Below are 20,890 nucleotides of genomic sequence, written 5' to 3' on the forward strand. Positions count from 1 at the left end.
AGGGATGTACATCTCTGTGTGTTTAGATAAGGCCTCTTACAGCATCATACCGGAATTAACTGTTAAACAGAGTCAGAATCAGAATCAGAATCAGAATCTTTAATTGTCATTGCACAGGAGTACAACGAAATTGTGTGCAGTTCTATTCAGTGCAAAAAAGAAAAGTAGAAAAGAAAGACTCACTCAACATTTACCTGTACAAATAAATAAAAACATTCCCAACCCTAATATATACAAAAGTGAATATAAAAATGTAAAAATAAATATATGTATGCATTAAAAACAAACAGCTGTCAAATAGCCAGTAGTTTCAGCATACCAAGAAAATAACTGTGACATTTAAATGGCTTGGTAAATTGGTTATTATTGTGCCTTTGTGTTGCCTGTACTTCCTTCAGTTGTCAAACATCACATCGTCATTACATGGTACTGTGGTGGTGTGCAGGTACGATTCTTAAACCAGTAGGGGGCTGCTGCATTTAAGGACACTAACAACATTCTAGATTACACTGAACCATCAATCAATATCTTCATGTGCTGTCTTTGATAACCCCCCAGTCCCAGAAAGGAGGCAGGTCCAAGCATGCAGAGCAGGAGGTGAACAGCAGCTGGGCTGGAGCCGAGGACCTGAAGAAGGTGGAGGAGGAGCTGGACGCAAACATGGACCTCAGCAGCGGCCCTTCCCGCTGGAAGCCTTCCTCATCGTCCTCTTCCTCTCAAGCCCAGGGCCAATACGAGGATGCCGGTCAGAAGGCCGCTGCATTGGCCCAGATGTCCCAGACAGGCTCATGGAGGAGGGGCATGACAGCCCAGGTGGGCATCACGCCACCCAGGAGCAAGGGTACATCTGCTGGGCTCAAAGCAGCAGGTAGGACATGCAGCACGTTTTTCTGTCAGACACTCAGTTTGCATGGGTTGATCGGGTTGCCCCAGAACGTAAATGTCTTTGACACAAACTGCATCTGTACCATTATTACCTTTTTAATGCTGTTACTGTTACGGAGGGGGGCAGCATGGTGGTGCTGTGGTTAGCACTGCTGCCTCACAGCAAGAAGGTCCCGGGTTCGAATCCCGGTTTGAATCCGGGGTGTTTCTGTGTGGAGTTTGCATGTTCTCCCCCTGTGGGTTCTCTCCGGGTACTCCAGCTTCCTCCCACAATCCAAAGACATACACATTAGGTTAATTGGTAACTCTAAATTGCCCGTAGGTGTGAGTGTGAGAGTGAAAGGTTGCCTGCGATTGGCTGGCGACCAGTCCAGGGTGTACCCCGCCTCTCGCCCGAAGTCAGCTGGGATAGGCTCCAGCTCCCCCCGCGATCCTGACGGATAAGCGGTATAGAAAATGGATGGATGGATGGATGGATGGATGGATGTTACAGAGGGCTTAACCCAACAACTTAGAAACTTACTGAAAGACATGTAAATCATCTACACAGACACTAAATGGAATGCAGCCATTCATTTTATTATTTCAACCAGTGCTTGTCCTCAGTGAAACAGGCCAAGAATGTATCGCAGCAGGTTTGTTGTCTCTGCCTGAAAACTGATGACTAGATGATTCTTTTCACTGATACCTGAGCTTAGAAACTTTGAGGTTGCTCTTAATTTTTCAGTCCACTCAGTAAGTTTAGCAACTTTGTAGCAGAAGTATTGTTTTTCAGTGTAGCCGGCTGTTAAAATGTACACTAATTTGGCATTCCCTGCCCTGTGGTACCACAAGTGATTAAAACAAGTTCTAGGCCAAGAGACCGCTGTTTCTCAATTTGTGCTAATAGGTGTTTATGCAAATTGACAGGCAAAACAGATGATGCCAAGGCTTCGGAGAAGCCTTCCAAGAGCTCAGCTGGCATCCAGCGCTCACCTTCAGATGCTGGGAAGAGTAGCGGAGACGAAGGTAAGAAACCTCCCTCCGGCATTGCACGCCCACCGACAACAGGTTCTTTTGGATACAAGAAGATCCCGGGAGCCACTGGGACCCTAATCACCTCCAGTGGTGCAACACTCGCCAGCGGCTCAGCCACCCTGGGCAAGGCACCCAAATCCTCAGCTGCCCTTGGCAAAGGGTCAGGCATTAGTGGCGTGCGTAAGACCAGCCTGGATGGATCACAGCCCCAGGATGACGGCATTCTACTCAGTTGCAGTAGCTCCAAAGTGACCCTGCAGTACCGCTCTCTACCCAGACCGGCCAAATCCTCCAGTGGGGTGACTGCAGGCCGCAGCAGCCATCGCTCCAGCTCCAGCAGCATCGACTCAAACGTCAGCGTTAAGTCAGCTGGGGGGGCAGCAACACAAACGGGTGCCAAACGCAGGGATGGAAAAGTGAGCTCTGGCCGCTCCAGTCCCATCACCATCAACCAGACAGACAAGGACAAAGTGGTGGTGTCAGATCAGGACACACCAGCAGGTCTATCCACCTCCCCCAAGTCCAGCCCCACTTCCACTTCAACAGGCCAGTCAGGCCTCAGGCAGCCAGGCTCCAAGTACCCCGACATTGCTTCTCCTACATTCCGCAGGTCAGACACACAAAACATGCCTACAGCTTCTGCTCTGTCTTTGTCCCTCACCATGTGTTTCTACGTCAGTCAAGCATTTCATTGCATACCTTTGGGATGTTTTTACAAAGTGCAGCAAGCATGCCTTTCGGTGCAACATAAGTTCGCTCTTACTTTAAAAACGATTCAGACAATGCCATCAACACATCTCAGCACTTACGGCTGTTTTTGGTCATTATGATGAACTGATATTTGTGGGCTAAGTGATGCTGTCCTGATGCAGGCTGTTGCCCAGACTCCCCAGACACATTTATCTGTAGTGGTTATTTACATGTCTTCAAGGTTTTTATCTTTTTTATTTTATGTGATTTCAATGCCAGCCTATGACAGGCACAATATGAGCAGCAGACTGTGTGAGCATATGCGGTAGACTAACAGAGTTGAGTGGCCTAACAGATTAGGTTATTCAAAGTCACAGGGTTGAAACGGGCAAAGCTGTGAAAGCAGATGTATCGATGTAAATTACTGAGAGTTCATGGCTGAAATGAGGTGGAGTTTTTTGCAAGGGATAAATGCATTGGGGAGTTTGCAGTTTAAAGTTGGTGTTATAATAAAGATGTGAGGATGTTTTGGTAGCTGTTTTTCACTCTGCTGAACCCTAAGTCTCTTGATGCATGTGACCAATGCAGTAATACATATTTCATGTGTAATAAACATTAGATAACCTCAGTGCAACCCACTTTCTCAATCACAAAGCGTACCAAAGTCCTTGATATTCCAGTATGGATCTTGCAGATGCTCATCACTTGTCATTTGAGCTTTTCTGAATGACTGCACCCACCTCTCTACCCCCAGATTATTTGGCACCAAAGCCAGCAGCAAGGCCAGTTCTCCGGGCACGCCCGACTCTGGCAAGTGCCCCTCAATATTGGGCAGCCCCCACGGCACGCTGGTGAGGCAGGCCAGTCTGGACTCGCCCTCCTCTGGCACAGGGAGCCTGGGCAGCGCTGGCGGCCTGAGTGGTGGCAGCAGCCCTCTGTACGGTAAAACCCCAGACCTGTGTACTGACTCCCCGGCCTCCAGCCCGGCCTCTGGCCTCTCCCTGCCTTCCAACGCTCGGCCCTGGCCTGCCTGTAGCTCGTCAGCAGGCAGCAAGGACACACTGAGCTGCCAAAGCATGACCAGTCTGCACACCAGCTCTGAGTCCATTGACCTGCCGCTGGGCCACCACGGGCCCAAGGTTACACGAACCGGCAGTGTCAAGTCCACCCTGTCTGAGGGGTGAGTAACAGGAATACGATTGGCCTGAATCGTATTCATTGTTTCATTTGAGCACAGAGACAAAAAGAATATCTCCCTACCCTAAGATAAGACATACAATGTAGGGGAAGCCTAAACACAGCAATAAAGATAGTAATAAGAAAAAATTCACTCATCCAGCACATGTTTTTTTTGGATGTAACTTTCTTTTTCTGGTGTGGTTTTGGTATGATCTAAATAATATTTAATACATCTAAGTACAGATAAGTATATCTTTATGATTCAGTTTGGTCAGGACATACTCTAGCTGTCCTAGAGGGCAGTATCACAATATATACTGTAGCTGGCTCCCTTTCACTACTAACTGACCCAATTGACCTGCCATAGGTGGTGACTATCTATCTATCTATCTATCTATCTATCTATCTATCTTATCTAACAAGACAGTATTAGTTGTGGGTCCAAAGCCATGCCTGAAAAAGTACCACAATAAATTCAGATCATTTCAGACACTCATTCCCACGAGACGTCTTTAACGGGTGTTTCCATTGTTTTGTCCACATACTGTGCATGCAATACATCGCAGAATGTAGAATAAACAGGGCACCCGTTTATTTTCCCTTACTAGTCAAGCTGTATGTCTCAAAAATGAAACAATTGATTTAATATTGCCTGTATCTGTTGTACTGTGATGTACTAGTAATGTCTTTCTTTTCTCCATTGTTTATGTCTTTCTGTATTTATGTGTCAAGTCAAATTTGTGAAATGTGACCAAGGTCATTTTCTCATGCATCACAAAAACAAATGTTTTCTAGTGTTCATCTAATTCACTCATCCTCTGTGTTTTAACAGCATGCCTCTTGACAGAAACACGCTTCCCAAAAAGGGACTGAGGTACAACACAACTGCAGCCAGACCCCATTCTCACCTCTTCTTCCTTTACTCTCTCACATACATCATACATGTGCATCTGCATGACATTCTGATATCAAATGGACTCCCCATGTTGTTGTATGTGTGGCATGGTGTGGCATACCTGAACCTCAAGGGCATCTTCACTTCATGTTAATGTAATGGATAATTAATCAATAAGCAGCTAAATTAGTTGAAATAAAGTAGTCTGAAATAAAAGATGCTTGAGTGCTTGTGAACAGGCTGTGGGTGTACATGTGACAAAAAGGGCAGGGAACCTCTGATCTATAGATGAACACATTTTGGATTATGATTTTATTGCGGAACTGAATAATACATCACACAGAGAGAAAGTACAAAAACATTCTCATCTGTATTTTCTGACCTGTAGACCAAGTAGTAGTTTTTGACTTGACTTGAATCTTCTACCTATTGTTTTACCTCCACCAAAAGCTGTGGCACCAAAGTGATGAGCGCTCTCTCTCATCTCAGTATCTGATTTTGTACCACACATCCTGAACACCGGATTAGACTCCTACTCTCTTTGAGTGAGGCAAATAGTTCTGATGCAGTATAAATGCAGCCTCACATAATCAGGCATGAATGAATGAGTTTGTCTGTCTGTTTGTGAGTCTGCTCCTCTTTATGCATCCTCATCCGATTCTCATCTCATGCACTGTTAGAAATGCAGCTGCTGTGACTGAGCAGTTCTTCTTCAGCTCCCTAAAATGGCCTAATACTCCTGATAACATGTGCTGTGCTAGCTAAGGGGGAGATGTAGAATGGATACTTTGAGTCTAGCCGGGACTAAAGGGGCTGAGACAGAAATACCTCAACCCATTCATCACAGTGGCACAACCTCTGCAGGGAACAGCCTCTCAAGCCAATTATACAGTGCTGTTTTCATCCTGGTTTCTTTCATTTCACTGGCATTTGATTCAAGCTCTTTTTGGAAAAAAAAGCATCAAATCTTATTCTACACTGTCTGACTGTTGGATGTGATATACAGTACAGACTGCAGTGGTTTCTTCTTAGCAGGTTTTTCTGACCACTGGCTGTAAAAATGTCACACCTTAAACCAGGCGGCATTTTTGACCAATCCTTCTACTTACAAGAGGAGCTCAGACTGATAATTGCCCCATTCAGTCAAAAGCTTATTGGTCCAGTTTATGGGCATTTTGTAAGCATTAAGTACACTGAGGCAAAGGGCAACCCTCTGATATTTCAGTCTGTTCCATTTCACAACCAATGCTGCTGTGTCACACTTGGGCACCCAATCCCTGGTGGACAGAATTTGAAGAAAAGCCGTGGGGAACTGGAGGGTCAGAAGTGACAAGCATACTAATGGGGGTGTTGGAAGGAAGATGGCACTGAAAAGGAATGAGTGCAAACTCAATTATCACTCTCAAAGAGATTAAATATGGCCGATTGTCATGCTGGCGATTAGAGAGGAGATGAATGGCAGTGTCAGTGTGATTTGAGCCAAAGCAGTGTGTGTGTATATGACTGTAAGTGTGCAGATGCAGGCATGTCGACTTCTGTGTGGTGTGGCTGCATGTTTTTGCAATCTGCTTCTATTATGTAGCTCTGCACTCATTTCATCACCACAGAACTTTACTACTTGGACTTCTCCAAATATCTCCTAACATTTCTGCCTCGAGTTTACTGTGTTTTGTGCATTTCAGGTACCCTCCGTCCTCCCGGCAGACATCCTATGAGGACGGGAAAGAGTGGTTGAGGTCCCATTCAACAGGGGGGCTTCAGGACACTGGCAGCCAGTCCCCTCTGTCTCCCCCTGGAGCTTCTTGCACCGCCACTGGAAAATACCACTACTCCAACCTGCGTAAGTCAGTAGGAATGAATAGATAGCAGACTTATAGTGGTAATTAGACTGCTAATATCTAGTTTTTATATTTGCTCTCTGTGATTTTTCTACGTAAATATGATGTAGTTTTTCGCAGCCAAAGGTCTTATGGATAAATAGATACATGGCACTAGCCCAGAATACTTCTGGTTTTAACTCATCTTAAAGCTGGGGAAGGCAGAAATCAGGAAATGGCCAAAAAATAAACAGAATGAGAAAAATCCAGCTCTCCTCCTGCAGCTCCCTGCTCTCTGTCCTCATGCTGCATGCACTAAATAAACGAAATACACACATACACATGGGACAATGCTTTTATCATCCAGACCATGATTGTCATCCTGATGCCTCTATACTGTGTGCCAGCAGTTCAATGCAAATGACCGTCCTATTTCTTTGCAGACCTGTAAAGGCCTTTGAGATGTTATAACGTGATTAAATGCTCTGATGTTGACTAGTCTTGGCTAAATAAACATGAACTGGACACAAATGCAAACTCTTCACAGTAATGCTTGTGTTCCCATGCTTTGTGATGATGATGAAGGTGATAATTTATGAAGAATTCTCTTTTTTTAGTGAGCCCCACCAACATCAGCCAGTATAACCTGCCACCAGGCAGCAGCAGCATGAGCCGTTCCAACAGCATCCCTGCCCAGGATTCCTTTGACCTGTACGGCGAGGGTCACCCACTGGGTGGCAGTGCGACCTCCCTGGAGGATCGGCCACGGGCCATCAGCCGCTCCGGCTCCTTTAGGGACAGCACTGACGAAGGTAGGACACGCTCTTTAAAGGAACTCTCTTCCAAATATGATCTTCCCACTAAGATGCCATTAGAAATCATTTTAGAGACACGTTTAGCAAAGCCGAGGGCCATCATTGTGTGCTCATACTTGGAGTGAGTCAGCTGATGTAAGAGGCTGTGATTGTATCTATATATAGGTCAGCTTTTTAACAGGCAACCCTGTTTTTATTTTGCCACCACCTTCTTAGAACTGTTCGCAGCTCACAGCAACTATTGAGTGTTAATCACTCAGCTGGCTAATCAGGAATGAATAAGTACTTCTCAGATTCATTCATCAGATTCATTACAAAAGGTAGAATGTGATCACATATTCATTTTATCTATAGCATTGCCCCCCAAGTGTTTTACTAAATCCTGTTGGTCAACTCATTACTCTCCATGTATGCTTCCAGTCCACGGCTCCTCACTGTCTCTGGTCTCCAGCACATCTTCACTCTACTCTGCGGTGAGTAGCTGGCCTAAGTAGCGTTTCCTCCTAAATTTACAGCATTTCACAATTAGTGTTAAAGTGCTAAAACTAGTAAATCTTAGCATAAACTCGTTGTTAAAGCTGCTCTAACTGTTATTTTTAGTGGAGAAGTACAACCTACTTTGCAATTCCAGTCATCTCTGAAGAGTCTTTTAGCCTCTTTGTGCATATTGTTTTGGTTTTCCAACCTGGCACTTCATTGTTTAGGTTGAATCTCAGCCGTCTCATCAGTGTTGTTTCCAGACTCAGCAGGCAGCTGGGCTCTGTGAAAAAGCTGTGATACACCACCTGCCTAGCACCAAACAGCAGTTAGATTTTATCTTTGAGCACTGAGTGTTGGTGTAAGTTTAGTGGATAAGAGGGTCTCTGCTATGACAGATTTAACTTGCTGAACCTGAGCGAAGCCCAGTTGGGCTCTGCAGGTAAGTCTTTTAAAACACAGCGGCCAGCAGTCCACTCATCATGTACCAACATATGCATGTTGCACATCAAATTAAACAGGACGCACTCGGCTACAAGCTCATGTGAACCATTTTTACCTAAACCAAACAACTGGAACACCAAGCAAACTAACGACCACATGTGAAAATCATCATTGCTCCACGTATCAAAAAATTTTCGCCGCTATCTGTATGTAGCTTCATGGTAGACACACAAACAAGGTGTCGTATGAAAGCGGAGACTCCAAACATTCCAGAAACTGCTCCGTGTCGCTATACCACCAACACTCAGCAAGCTAACAGCCAGAGAACAGCAAAAATTCAACCCAGTTTTATGACGCCATAACCATAAATGATGTCTTACCTTTGCTGTGTTGCGCTATTATATAAATAGACCTTGTGGTTGTAGACCTATTAACTTTCGGCATTGTAATTTTTCGAGCAGAGGCCCAAAATAAAGGCTAGGGCTCAACAGGTTCAAGTTGAATCTGGTGATAAATGGGACAGTAGAGACTGAGGTCAAAGTGATGCAGTTTGAAATGAAACTTCATAGAAAGGCTGTCCTTCCTGTCTCTGTCAAACCAAAAGATCATTTTCTGTGGCTGCATGCCTCTGACTTCGCTGTCGGCTTTCTAGTAGCTCCGGCAGCATTCCAGTGTTCACATTCAGTGAGGCAGCAGATTAGTTTTAGGGAAGGATTGATTAGCAGTCACCTCCACCTCCTAAGAGCTTTGTTGACAACCTTTTCCCTCAGGTTTACTTCATTTCTTTGTTTTGTGCTTATCAAAATCCAATTTTAATTTCTGTCTGAATTTGTCTTCTTCAACACTGGTGATATTTTATGTCGCTTTAATCTCAAATCAATGTATTCTGTTGTTGACCATGTCTTCATTTCTGGCCTTAGAAATGCTTCTCATGTTGTACAGTCTAATTCATTTTAAGAGATGCTTGATTGAACACAAACGACAGAGCCAATAATGTCTGTTTTAATGAACTTCCTTGCAGACGGAGGAGAAAGCCCACTCAGAGGTAAGGGAGGCTAACAATTTGTGTATCTGCATGTCTGCTTCTTTGTAGCACCTTCCTGCTTCACATCCATGCAGTTAAAAACATTTACAGCAGACAGACATTTGTTTCATTTGCCTGGTTTTCTTGTGGAATTCACATCAACAACGTCCACGTCTCTCGCATGTTTGCTGCCCGGGTTTGTTTCTGTGTGTCGTCACATTTGTGTGTCTTTCTGTTGTACTGCTACTATATTCACACTTCAGTCACAGCACACATAGTGATATTTGTTCCACTAAATGTGGCCTATGATTGAGCATCAGGGGGCCAAACAGGCTCAGCATTTAGTGAAGAGTCTAAAAGTGACTATTTTATTATAATATATAATATAATAATATATATTTTATCCAGTATACTTAATAGTCACATGAATTATCTCGCGGGACGTATATAATTGTATCTTGTATCTAATTGGCCTTGAGTTTGACATGTCTGCCTTAGATTATCAGTATCTTGATAATAAATCACCAGACAGCGTTCCTGTGCTTCACAGCCTAGATATCATGAAAACTTCCTCTACACATCTGTGATGCATGCGCTGCCCTGTGCATGTGTTTGTCTGGTGTCCTCCTCAGTTTGTCACAGTGATTCTCCAGATATTTTTACATATCTGTTGCTTTTTGTTCCCTTTTCTCTAGTTAGTGCTTTAAGCTCAAGCTTGGATCAAACAGTAAGGGCAAATACCCTGTGATGTTCACTAAGCCCCTGCCAGAGGGGTGGAGGCTAGTGTTAGCTCTCATACAGACAGTCATGGACTACAGGCAATTCTCCTTCTTCCTCCTTCGAATCAGACTCACATTTGATGCTGTCTGCTTTCAGACCCTGAGACAGGAGGATGACCTGAATCTGTCTGACTTTAGACATTTGCGACTTGGCTGAGCAGCGTTGGCATGGTGATGAGAAACAACAATCAAAGACTTTTAGATTAAAAGGACTGGACTGATGTTTTTTGAAAATTCTCAACAGAGTAAAAATCTAAATCTAATCTAATGAAATGACTTAGAACAAGAGGGATATCTGTCCTTTGTCATATTTGATTTCGCTTGATTATCAGAATATTCTTGCGTCCAGAGATGTTCACTGTTTCAAAGACATAACAAAACACAACTTTTGACCAAACAACAAACAAATACTACAGTCATACATCCCAGCAGACATTAGCAGTAAATGGCATCAGTGCCGACCCAAAGTCTGAGACTGAGGAGCACAAGAGCTCCTCTGCAGTCTGTTCAGCTGAGCCTGTGGGACTCCAAATCTTCAGTTTGATGGCAAAAAGCTGATAGTCTGCAAATAAATCATGAGAAGGGTGGGATAGTCTTATTTTACCTTACCTAAGGGGTAATTTTACCTGCCAGAGACAGCGGGCTTTGTATGTAGGCAGTCTATGAAGATTTGCAGCAGTGTTACCATTCAGACCTTCAGCTGAACAGACACAAGTGAGCCACGTACTGACTCCATACTGCAGAAACGTGGATTCTGTCCAAAGCCAGGCAGCCATGACAGAGCTAAGCATGGAGATGCTCAGTGTGACAGAGGCCAACCTTCCCTGTTCCTTTCCTTTCTTGGCCTTGTGTCGGTAAACTGACACATCTGACACTCATATAAGAAACAATATCAGGTATATGCAAATGCTATTTGACCCAGGTCAGGAATACTTCCCTGTATCTGTTGTTTCAAAGTGTCACCATGAGAGAAGCAGTGCTGTGATAACCTCTTTCTCTCAGCCACATCACTACATGTTGTTTGAGGGAGTGTTAATTTTTACTCTTCTCTTTTCAATCAAGGGCCAAACAGTCCAAAATTCCACGGTAATCACCCACACTGTGTTCACATTTCACCCCAGTGTCTGTCCACGCACTATTACCATGTAACTGCACACAGTTTACATCAAACTTATCAACACTTGCAAGTTAAGCGCATCTTTGCATACAATCAGTCTTGTGCTTTTTCAGAAGCAGTGACTATACATTTACATCTGTATCTTGTTCCCCAACCAGCAAATCAGGAAGCTGCGCAGGGAGCTGGACGCCTCTCAGGAGAAGGTGGCGACCCTGACGTCTCAGCTGTCTGCCAATGTGAGTTTGTTTACTCCAAAAGAGCCAGCTCATTTGCATGATAATCTGCTGTCAGAGAGCTTTTATGGGAAGCATTGCCTATCAGAGCTCTGGAAGGAATATAAATCTTTGAGACACCCACTAATTCCTTTTCTCTGAGTGTGTTTGAAGCCACTGCGCATGTATTTAGGCTTTTGCCTGTTTCATTTTGTTGGTGTGTGTGTGTGTTTTGTGAGCTTTTCCTTAGATGGGATGTTTTCTTCTGTGTGTCTACGGCAAGGATTGTTTCTTTGTTTATGTCTGTCGGTGAAGTTTAAGCGAGAACGGGAGCCCCTCCCAAATTTATCCAAGCAAGGAGAATCAAATGGAGATAGACGGGCGCAGAAAGAGAACAGAGGGATGAGGATAAGTGAATCTAGACTCCAGTGCGTCATGTGTGGGTGAAACAGAGTAAGATACAGAGCCCTCCAACCCCCAGACGGCGCTTTCTTTGTGCTGGGAAACAGATAGATAAACTAGACAAACTCGGCTCAGAACCCCCCCCCCCAATCCCCAATGTCAAGTGCCTGATCGAGCATGGAGGCAGACGGGGTCTTTGCTTTGGCCCGATGCTTTGATCACAAAGTTGTGTGAAGCTGAAACCGAAGGTTAAACTGCAGGAAAACTTAGTGAATGGAGAAAGAAGACATGACTGGTGATGGACCTGTGTAGGGACAGTCAGACTTTATGTTTGGTTGGTCATTGTAATGACTTGGTGGTAAATCTCACAGCTGTACTGTAACGTCACATTTTCAGTGTCGTCCCAGTGTAAGAATTCACTGTTCAGTTCAGTTAAAGGGGACCTGCACTGATTTTACTTATCAAACTCTGGTTGCATGTGTTTGGGAGTACTACTGCACATGTGAAAACAGCTGTAAATGTTTGGTGTCTCCAGAAATCTGATAAATGATTGAGTCAGAATCTGTTGCGGCTGAAGTTGGAAAATGAAAAATGTGGGGGCATGGGATTTAGAACAAAGTGAGGCCCATTCCTCATGTCTTCTGGAGGCTAGTGACTCCAGGCAGATTTAGCCACCACCAGCACAACGCTCCCAAATGTGTGACCAAGCTATCAGTTGGTGTTCAACCAATTGGATACATGTTTGCTTAGTGTAAGGGCACAAGGTGTAAAGAGGCAGTTAACCTCTACCAAAAGAAGAGAAATGTGACTGCTGGTCATTTCAATGTTGTCTAATTTACATGTTGTGACTTTTAACTAGCATTAGCCATCATTAGCTAATGATAAGCCTACACATGTAGCAAATTACTTTTGCTGCTGGGGACTGAGTTAAGTAATGTAATAACTTTTTCAATGAGTAGTTGATTTTTTTTAAGTAATTTCCCAACACTGCTAAATGCACTGGTGTGTGTTGGGCTCTGGCTGGACTTCACAGTGCGGTACATTTACAGGCTTCACAACATGTGACCGCGTCACTTTAGAGCCTTTCAGTAAAGAAAAGACAAGTGGCTGTCAGTGGTGTCAACATGAAATCCTGTCACTGTGTCACTGTGTGTTGCGTTTTACATGACTGCAGAGAGCTCTCACGGTTTCTTTACACTTTAACGTGGCTCGAGTGAAATAAAAGCCTGCTGATGCAGCATCATATGTGCAGAGTTTCATACATGCTGGTTTCCAAAGCTACTGGCAGCATTTTCATCATCCTGCAACAAGGGAAGAAGAGATGGTGTAACTCTGCAACAACATTCAAGAGCTTTTTGAGGAAGGCCGGTGGGAGCACTAATTTACACTTTGCATACATTTTATAACTGTTTATGTAGAAAGTTTCTTAAAAAGTGAGATAATCCAAGATACAGGCTCTAGAAAAGACTCCAGTGTGTCGCCACGTGTTGTCGATATAGAGTAGCCCTTAACAGCAGTGGAAAAGGCTGCCAGTCTCATGCCCACCCTGTGCCAAGGCTTAGGGGAGGTTTGGGATTTTAAATCAAATGTGTTGCTGTGTTGTACTGGAGCTACATTACATTGCATCTGCATGACACTGCTGTGGGCTGCTGCTGATATAAGCTGGTCTTATCCTCCCAGTAGGGACTGGGTCTCTATGGAACTGTCCTTACATGTCCTCCACCCACCGCCCAAAAGTAGACAGTCAATGTGGCATTGACTAATCATTTATGTTCTTGAATACATGTAGAAATACATGCACTTGTACAGGCACCTACACATCATTAGATATTTGGCTAAACACTAACAGTAAGGTCATGTAAACATACATGGCTTAATACTTAAGAACCCATCCTTACAGATTTATGCTGTGATGTGCAAATAGAGAGAGAGAAAGTCTGGGATTTTCAAAGTTTCCCAACACTGATAAATACCTTTCAGGAAGAACAGTATTTTGTTGCCATGTTGGTTCCTTAATGTCATGCTATGTAACTGATTCCTTCATCATTTATTCTTTGATACATCTCTGTCACGATGTGGATACTCACAAGTCCCTTCACTTTGTTTCTGACTTCAAATTAATGCATATGTGACCTTGTAGTTTTAGAAAGGGTTTCAAGCATCTAAATGTCGATTTTTGCAAACCAAAACTCAAGGGGTTGGGGTTGAGGTAAGATGATGATATGATTTATATGTACAGTCAAATGTTTAATATTGAAGACATCAAAACTATGAAGGAACACATGGAATTATGAAGTAAACAAAAAGGTGAATATGTTTAATATTTCAGATTAGTAGTAGTAGCCACCTTTTCCTTTGATGACAGCTTTACACACTCGTGACTTTCTCTCAGTCAGCTTCATGAGGTCGTCACCTGGATGGTTTTCAATCAACACGTGTGACTTATCAAGAGTTAATTGGTGAATTTCTTGCCTTCTTAATGTGTTTGAGACCATCGGTTGTATACAGTGAACAGCCCTATTAGACTACTACTAATCCATATTATGGCAAGAACCACTCAGCTAAGAAAGGAGAAATGACAGTCCATCACTAATCAAAGACATGAAGGTCAGTCAATCCAGAACATTTCAAGAACTTTGAATGCATTGAAGTGCATTCAAGAGCATTCGTTCTTGAATCCTCAAGTGCAGTCGTGAAAACCATCAAACACTATGATCAAACTGGCTCTCATGAGGACCTCCCAGGAAAGGATGTGTGGTTCCCACCATGAAGCACAGAGGGAGAGGTGTGATGGTGTGGGGGGGCTTTACTGGTGACACTGTTGGTGTTTTATTGAAAATTCAAGGCACACCAGTCAGGCTACCACAGCATTCTGCAGTGACTTGCCATCCCATCTGGCTTGTGCTTAGTGGGACAACAGGACAATGAGCCCAAACACTCCTCCAGGATATGTAAGGGCTTTTTGACGAGGTAGGAGAGTGATGGAGTGCTGCGTCAGATGACCTGGCCTTCACAATCACCTGACATAAACCCAACTGAGATGGTTTGGGATGAGTTGGACCTCTGAGTGAAGGAAAAGCAGCCAACAAGTGCTCAGAACCTCTGGGAACTTTACTACATAATTCCAATGTAGAAAATAACAAAAACGTAGAAAAAGACATTATTATCTTAATTTGACGTGAGACGTGTAATCTTGACATAATTACTATGATCATTAGGAATTCAATTTGGAGTTTAAATGAAGCACTACATGTGTGTCACTGCCCTCTGCATACTTTCATCCAAAATGACTCTCACATGAAAAATAGATTTGCTGCTGCTTTGTCTTGTTAGATGAAGTACACTCCACAGCAGTCATTTTAATGAACTGAGTGCTTGTTTTGGTTGTATTTGATCAAAATGAATTAGTAAAGCCAACGTCCTGTCAGAGGGATTAAGTAAGAACAAATGCTTCCTGCTGGTGGTGGAAACAGTCCTCCCCCCCATCTCCATCCTTTTATTTCCTCGTCCAGTTCACTGGTTTGGCCTACCCTCAACCTGTACCCTAGACCCCAGGAGGACTGTGTGGCCACCTGGGCTGGGCCCCAGGAACAGGACAGATGGATGAGCAGTGGGATGCGTTACTGTCTGACCAGCACCTCGTACGGGGGGGAAAGGGGGAAGAGACGTGGAGTTGGAGAGATGATAACAGTTGGCATTTCTGAAGGTCAAGACCTTTGCTGATTCAGCCAGGGACACGGAGTGGAGGAGGCAGGACAGGGTGCTACTGTGTGTGTGTGTGTGTGTGTGTGTGTGTAAAGCAGAGATTGTGTGATCTGTCTGGGCTTACTGCCCACCTCTCTGTGACACACCAGGCCTGACAGGTGTCTCAGGGTCTCTGGCTAAGGATAGGAGGATGAGCTGGCAGTACACACACACACACACACACACAGATTTGCACAAGAACACACAACCTTGAACATAAGGCTTCACCAGACACACATAAACATATATTCAAAACACACACACATACACACTAAGCACAGGTCCAGCAGAGCAGATGGCATGATGTTCAAAACATTTGCCATCCTTCAGCATGTCACCTTTGCGCCTACGAGTAACAGATGAATTGAGGGGGGGCAGCCCCTTTTTGTTCTGTATGTCTCTGTGATCTCTTTCTCAGTGCTCAGTGTTTCCTCAGAGCTAACAGTCCACAAACATGTTTTTGGAGCTGGCTCAAATGCATGACGGTTAATTCACAGACTCCCAGCTCAAATTAACCGTTCAGAACAACTTGCTCTTCAAATCTTAGAGTGACACAAAAGTGAAGGGCTTTTGTAAAGCTAGATATCCCAGCAGCAGGTCTTTATGGGGTAGTGGGAACCTCCTCATTAGAGCACAGTCAGAGCCATCCCACAAACTTTGGTCCTCAGTCATCTTTGGCTCACGCAAAAACTCTGTTCAAAGCCATCGGCACCAGCCAGCAGACCAACATTTTAGTTCTCTGTAGAGGCTTGTTCTTCAAGGGACGACTTTTCTTTCAAAACATTAAACATGAATATTGATTTCAATGTAGGCCAGAGATCATTTGTGTTTATTGTACTGTACATTTTGACAGAGCACACACATCTTGGAGGATTTCTTGTTTTTATGTTGTAAACAGAATAAAACAGTATTTTACATGCATTTTGAATCTAGTTTTCATAGATTTTTTATTTATCTCTCTCTATGTGTCTGCAGGCTCACCTGGTGGCAGCCTTTGAGAAGAGCCTGAGTAACATGACCTGCCGCCTGCAAAGCCTCACCATGACTGCTGAACAAAAGGTACAAGAGTCCTGAATTTGAAACTTCCTGTATGTGAACTCAAAGGCAAATGGATTACAGGGAGGAGAAATGATTAGTAGCATTGAAATAGTGCAGTGGAAAGTGTGGAGGTCGGCTGTTGCGGATTAATAGACATCTTTATATTCAAGGTTCAGTTCCTAACTTGTGTGAAAGGTTTCCCATTGAAGTTTCCATTTTCACTGAAGGATTTTCTTAGTTGTTGCCTGAATGTTTCCCTAACTTTACCCCTAACCTTGACCAAAGTTGTTTGACTTGCTTAAACTACAAATCTTTTTGTTTTACAGTGTGTCTACTTTTGCACAGGCATGCATGGCTTCAGGATACTTCATGAACCTAAGGCCCAAAAACCAATTTAAAACCAGTGTGTTCTCCAGGAATCTTCCAACATTTGTCTGCTACCACATCTAATTTTCAACATCATTTTCTTACAAGATGACAGGAGGAGTCAGTAGAGCTTTAATGGCACTGAAGCGCTGATCAAACAGCAGCAATGATATATCCCTCTGCACAAATTATGAATACTACCCTCTATTTACTACCTCCCCAAACCCCCCACCTGCCCTCAACACACAGACAGAGTGCTGGTGAGTCCTTGCAGCTTTTTAAGCCCCTATAAATTAAAACAGAATGGGATCTAGTGGGATGTCTTTGTTAACAAGGCCGTCCCAACTTTTAATTAAAGCAGAAGCCCTATCTGCAGTCCTCGTGGGGGTTCGGGCACAGTAGAATAGGAGACTCTCTCTATCTGATTGTGCTGGTTCAATAAAGAAGAGCTTTTTTTATTCTAAGCAGGTGGTGCTAGGGTTGGAGCAAATCCACTGGGAAACTGCTATCTTCTCAAAATAGTCTCCCTTCATTTTGGCCTCATATTCCCTTCCACCAAAAGCCATGGCCATGCCAACTGTAATTTGTTTCCAGTGATTCAGCTCTTGTGCCGATCCACATATTTGACCAAAAGAAGAAAATAATGTTGGTGCATCCTCCTCAGTATAAAAATTCTCTCTCTACAGGAGTCTGAGCTGGCTGAGTTGAGAGAGACAATCGAGACACTGAAGACCCAGAACACCGATGCCCAGACAGCCATCCAGGTGGCCCTCAACGGCCCTGACCACGTACACAAAGGTAATAAAGAGTAACCAGCAGGGGATGTTGGACCAAACCCCTGTCAAATCATCTGATGCTTTGAGGGGGCTTTAAATGCCTTACTGTTCCATGTGTGGATGCATTTTTTAGTGTGATTAGCCCCAGAGGGAGTTGAACCTCTAATACTTTGTTGTTTGTGTTGTATAGGGCAGTTTTCCTTGATTTTCCTTGAAACAAACTGAATCAGATGTGTAATCAATTTTGTGAAATGACCTTTTCAAGTATCCGATCATACCTGCTTAAGGTTTCCAACCCGAGCTGACTCCAATGTAGAACAGCTGTAATTCGTCAGCTTTCCATGAAATCACACTATAATTTTGATTCTATTTATCTAACTTAAACCCAACATTTCCTCCTGCTGCGTTGCTGTGTTTAACTAGCAAAACATGGCTTTTACTGTGAAGGAGTCACACATTAGTATAGTGGTATTTTTTTCCATATTTCTTCATGGAAATAATGTGAGTTGTTTGGTTGCACTGCAAAAGCTCTGCATTTCTGAGAAACTAGTGAACTTCAGCATCTTACACCACCAGTAACCTTGGACGTTGTCAAATTAACCAGGACTGACCTTTGAAAGATTTAAAATTTAAAGAAAAAATTAGCCCATGGAACATTTTGGCACATGGATAAGCAATATAGGTGTGCCTTATCTTTTCAGTGCACTAAGATTTTTCTGTCATTTCCAGACCTGCGGATTAGACGGCAGCACTCGTCAGAGAGTATGTCCAGTATCAACAGCGCAGCCAGTCATTCTAGCATGGGCAGTCTTGGCAAGGATGCCGAAGACAAAAAGAAGAAGAAGAAGAGCTGGGTAGGTAGAGAAACTGCCAGTATTGTAAGACAAAAGCTGCAGAGTCCTAAAATCAAACAAAAAAGGCTTAGCTGGTCTTCTGCACAAAAGGCCAGAAAATATAAAAGGCAAAATGTTGGTCACTCCCATCAATAAACATAATGCTGTGAAGAACTCATCGACAACTTCAACAACTTAGGTTTTGAATGGAATTTCAGTGTACCTAATGGTTATGCAGCTCAGATGTCTGCATGTAAAACCTCTCCTTTCAGTTGAAGCAGACATCAGAAGCCTTATTTTTTTACATGTAGTTTTCTAGTCATTGTTTAGGAGGTGGATTTGTTGGTGAAAGACTCCTAATTCAAAAACATATGAATTATTCAGTAGTAGTTAAACTAGTCTATATTTCATATACCTGCGTTAAAAGATTAAATGTCTTCTTTGAATAGATGAAGCATTTTGTGGATCTCTAAAATGAAGCATATTGTATTGATACATCCACTGAGAGAGCTTCAAAATCAGCCTGAATTCAAGATTAAGGATTCAAGAATCCCCACATGAGCAGCATCAGATATTATATTAGGCAACGGTGACAGGAAAAACTCCCCTTTAAGAAGAAACCTCAAACAGAACCAGGCTCGGAGGTAGGCGGCTTTCTGTTGGGGTTCGTGTTGGGCGGGGATGGACAGAGAGGCAACATGCTTTTACTGCCATGAAATATCATTTCATCCCTTGTGAAACTGGTGTTTCAGTGGGTGTTTGTGAGGCTGTGCAAGTGAGTCAGCCTGTGAATAGCCCAGCCACCACTGACCTTAACAATTCAAAAATGTGTTGGGGTCAGAGAGTGTTTGGATTCCCATAGGTCATGTGCAAAATCCTAAAATCTTAGTCACCTCTTGCTTAACGACATCTCAGTGTGCCATCATATCCCCATTTCTGGGTGACAGTGCTGAGATGGTGTCAGCTGAGAGGCTGAGGTACCATCCAGAGGTGAGGGTCGAGCAGAGTCAAACTGCCTGCAATTATTGTTTGAAATGCACTTTGAATTTCATTCACAACAGCATGCCGAAGAGGTTGGAAAACAGCAAAGTGGCCACTAACATGATGCATACTGGAGTTCAGCTTTAAACCAGGATGGCAGCTGCCCAGAGGTCAGACAAGTGCAGCTTGAATCTCTGTGTTAAGTCTGGGCAGAAGAGGGAGAAGCACTCTCACTTCCCTCAGCATCTACTGTTGAAGTACTTTTTAGGGCTCTGAATCCCTCAGTTACTCAACTGGGCTTGGTTAACTTTGGATTACTTCTTTACTTCTCAAGTCTCAAATGTCTGACACTGGATTTCTTTGATGGCTCAGTTTGCTGAAGTGTACAAGCTGTACTTTCACTTGTTTTGAGGTTGCAATGGACCCTCTGACATTTGCTTTATGCAATACCCATCTCCCATTTCCCATTCATCTCCAGAAATAGCCACAAACCGAGGCGAAACAAGTGAACTTATCTAAAAATGCACACCCACAAACATGCAACTCCCTCCTCGCACTGTGCCCTTGTCTCTGATTTCACTGTTCTGTGCTCCACTCTGCTGTAGCAGCTCAGTGTCCCTGGCTGGAGAGCTGCTCTTTGCTGCAGCCCCCTGAGTCAGGCAGATGACATATTAGAAGTTCCGTCTCAGCCAAAGAGTGCAGAGCCAGAACCATCCTCCAGTTTCTGCTGCAGTGCTCCAATGCAAATGCCTGCCCTTGAAATGAAATGCATGCTAACAGCCCAAAAGTTCACCGCTGAGAGTGACACCTTAGCCGGTCATGTTAAGTGACACCCCAAAAAATTCAAGTCGGCCTCATGAATGCAAAACAGTTCCTTTTTTAAGAAGCATTTAATTATTCATTCCTGGGTGCACATGGGGGTGGAGACACGGACAGAGTAGACCTAAGATTACTGAGACTTAAGTGAAGAGTGAGCAGGAAAGCTGCAGATCATGCTAACAAAGTTCCATAGGCAGAGTGGCCCACCGAGCAGGTAGAGGGTCCTTCAATAATGTTGTGACCTTCTGAAGGAGGAGCAAGTGGAAGCATGATTCATACTGTCCCATACGTCTTGTAAACAGTGCACTAAACTACCACATAAACACATTTGTGTTCTTAGCATGGAGCCCGAATAAGAACTTTGCCCCAGTGAATCCTAACTCCAAACCCAGATGGACTTTTGTAAATCAAGTACCAACCATTGTGGCCTTGTTTTGCAAAAATACCCTCAGACGTATTCTGGAATATGTCAGGGGCTTTTCAAAGGATTTACACTGAAATCACATGGACGTCCCAACCATGTCAACCTGATTAGCTCAGCTTTAAGATGTCTTAGACTTTTAACAGGTCAGAATGTGCC

The 20,890-nt window shown here is 43.7% G+C and overlaps 1 protein-coding gene across 1 annotated transcript in view; it reads left to right on the forward strand.

Annotated features, from left to right (window-relative positions):
* nav3 (neuron navigator 3) overlaps positions 1–20,890 on the forward strand; it is a 175,725-nt gene that overhangs the window by 142,407 nt on the left and 12,428 nt on the right. The window contains exons 14-26 of the mRNA XM_070854068.1: positions 559–868; positions 1,795–2,512; positions 3,347–3,772; positions 4,604–4,645; positions 6,349–6,506; positions 7,101–7,295; positions 7,719–7,771; positions 9,241–9,264; positions 11,085–11,108; positions 11,298–11,375; positions 16,473–16,556; positions 17,588–17,699; positions 18,407–18,555. Of these exons, the coding sequence (XP_070710169.1) occupies positions 559–868; positions 1,795–2,512; positions 3,347–3,772; positions 4,604–4,645; positions 6,349–6,506; positions 7,101–7,295; positions 7,719–7,771; positions 9,241–9,264; positions 11,085–11,108; positions 11,298–11,375; positions 16,473–16,556; positions 17,588–17,699; positions 18,407–18,555 (2,373 nt within the window). The remainder of the gene's footprint in view (positions 1–558; positions 869–1,794; positions 2,513–3,346; positions 3,773–4,603; positions 4,646–6,348; positions 6,507–7,100; positions 7,296–7,718; positions 7,772–9,240; positions 9,265–11,084; positions 11,109–11,297; positions 11,376–16,472; positions 16,557–17,587; positions 17,700–18,406; positions 18,556–20,890) is intronic.

The sequence above is a fragment of the Pempheris klunzingeri genome, chromosome 22 (genome assembly GCF_042242105.1).
Source record: "Pempheris klunzingeri isolate RE-2024b chromosome 22, fPemKlu1.hap1, whole genome shotgun sequence".
In the NCBI taxonomy this organism is placed as follows: domain Eukaryota; kingdom Metazoa; phylum Chordata; class Actinopteri; order Acropomatiformes; family Pempheridae; genus Pempheris; species Pempheris klunzingeri.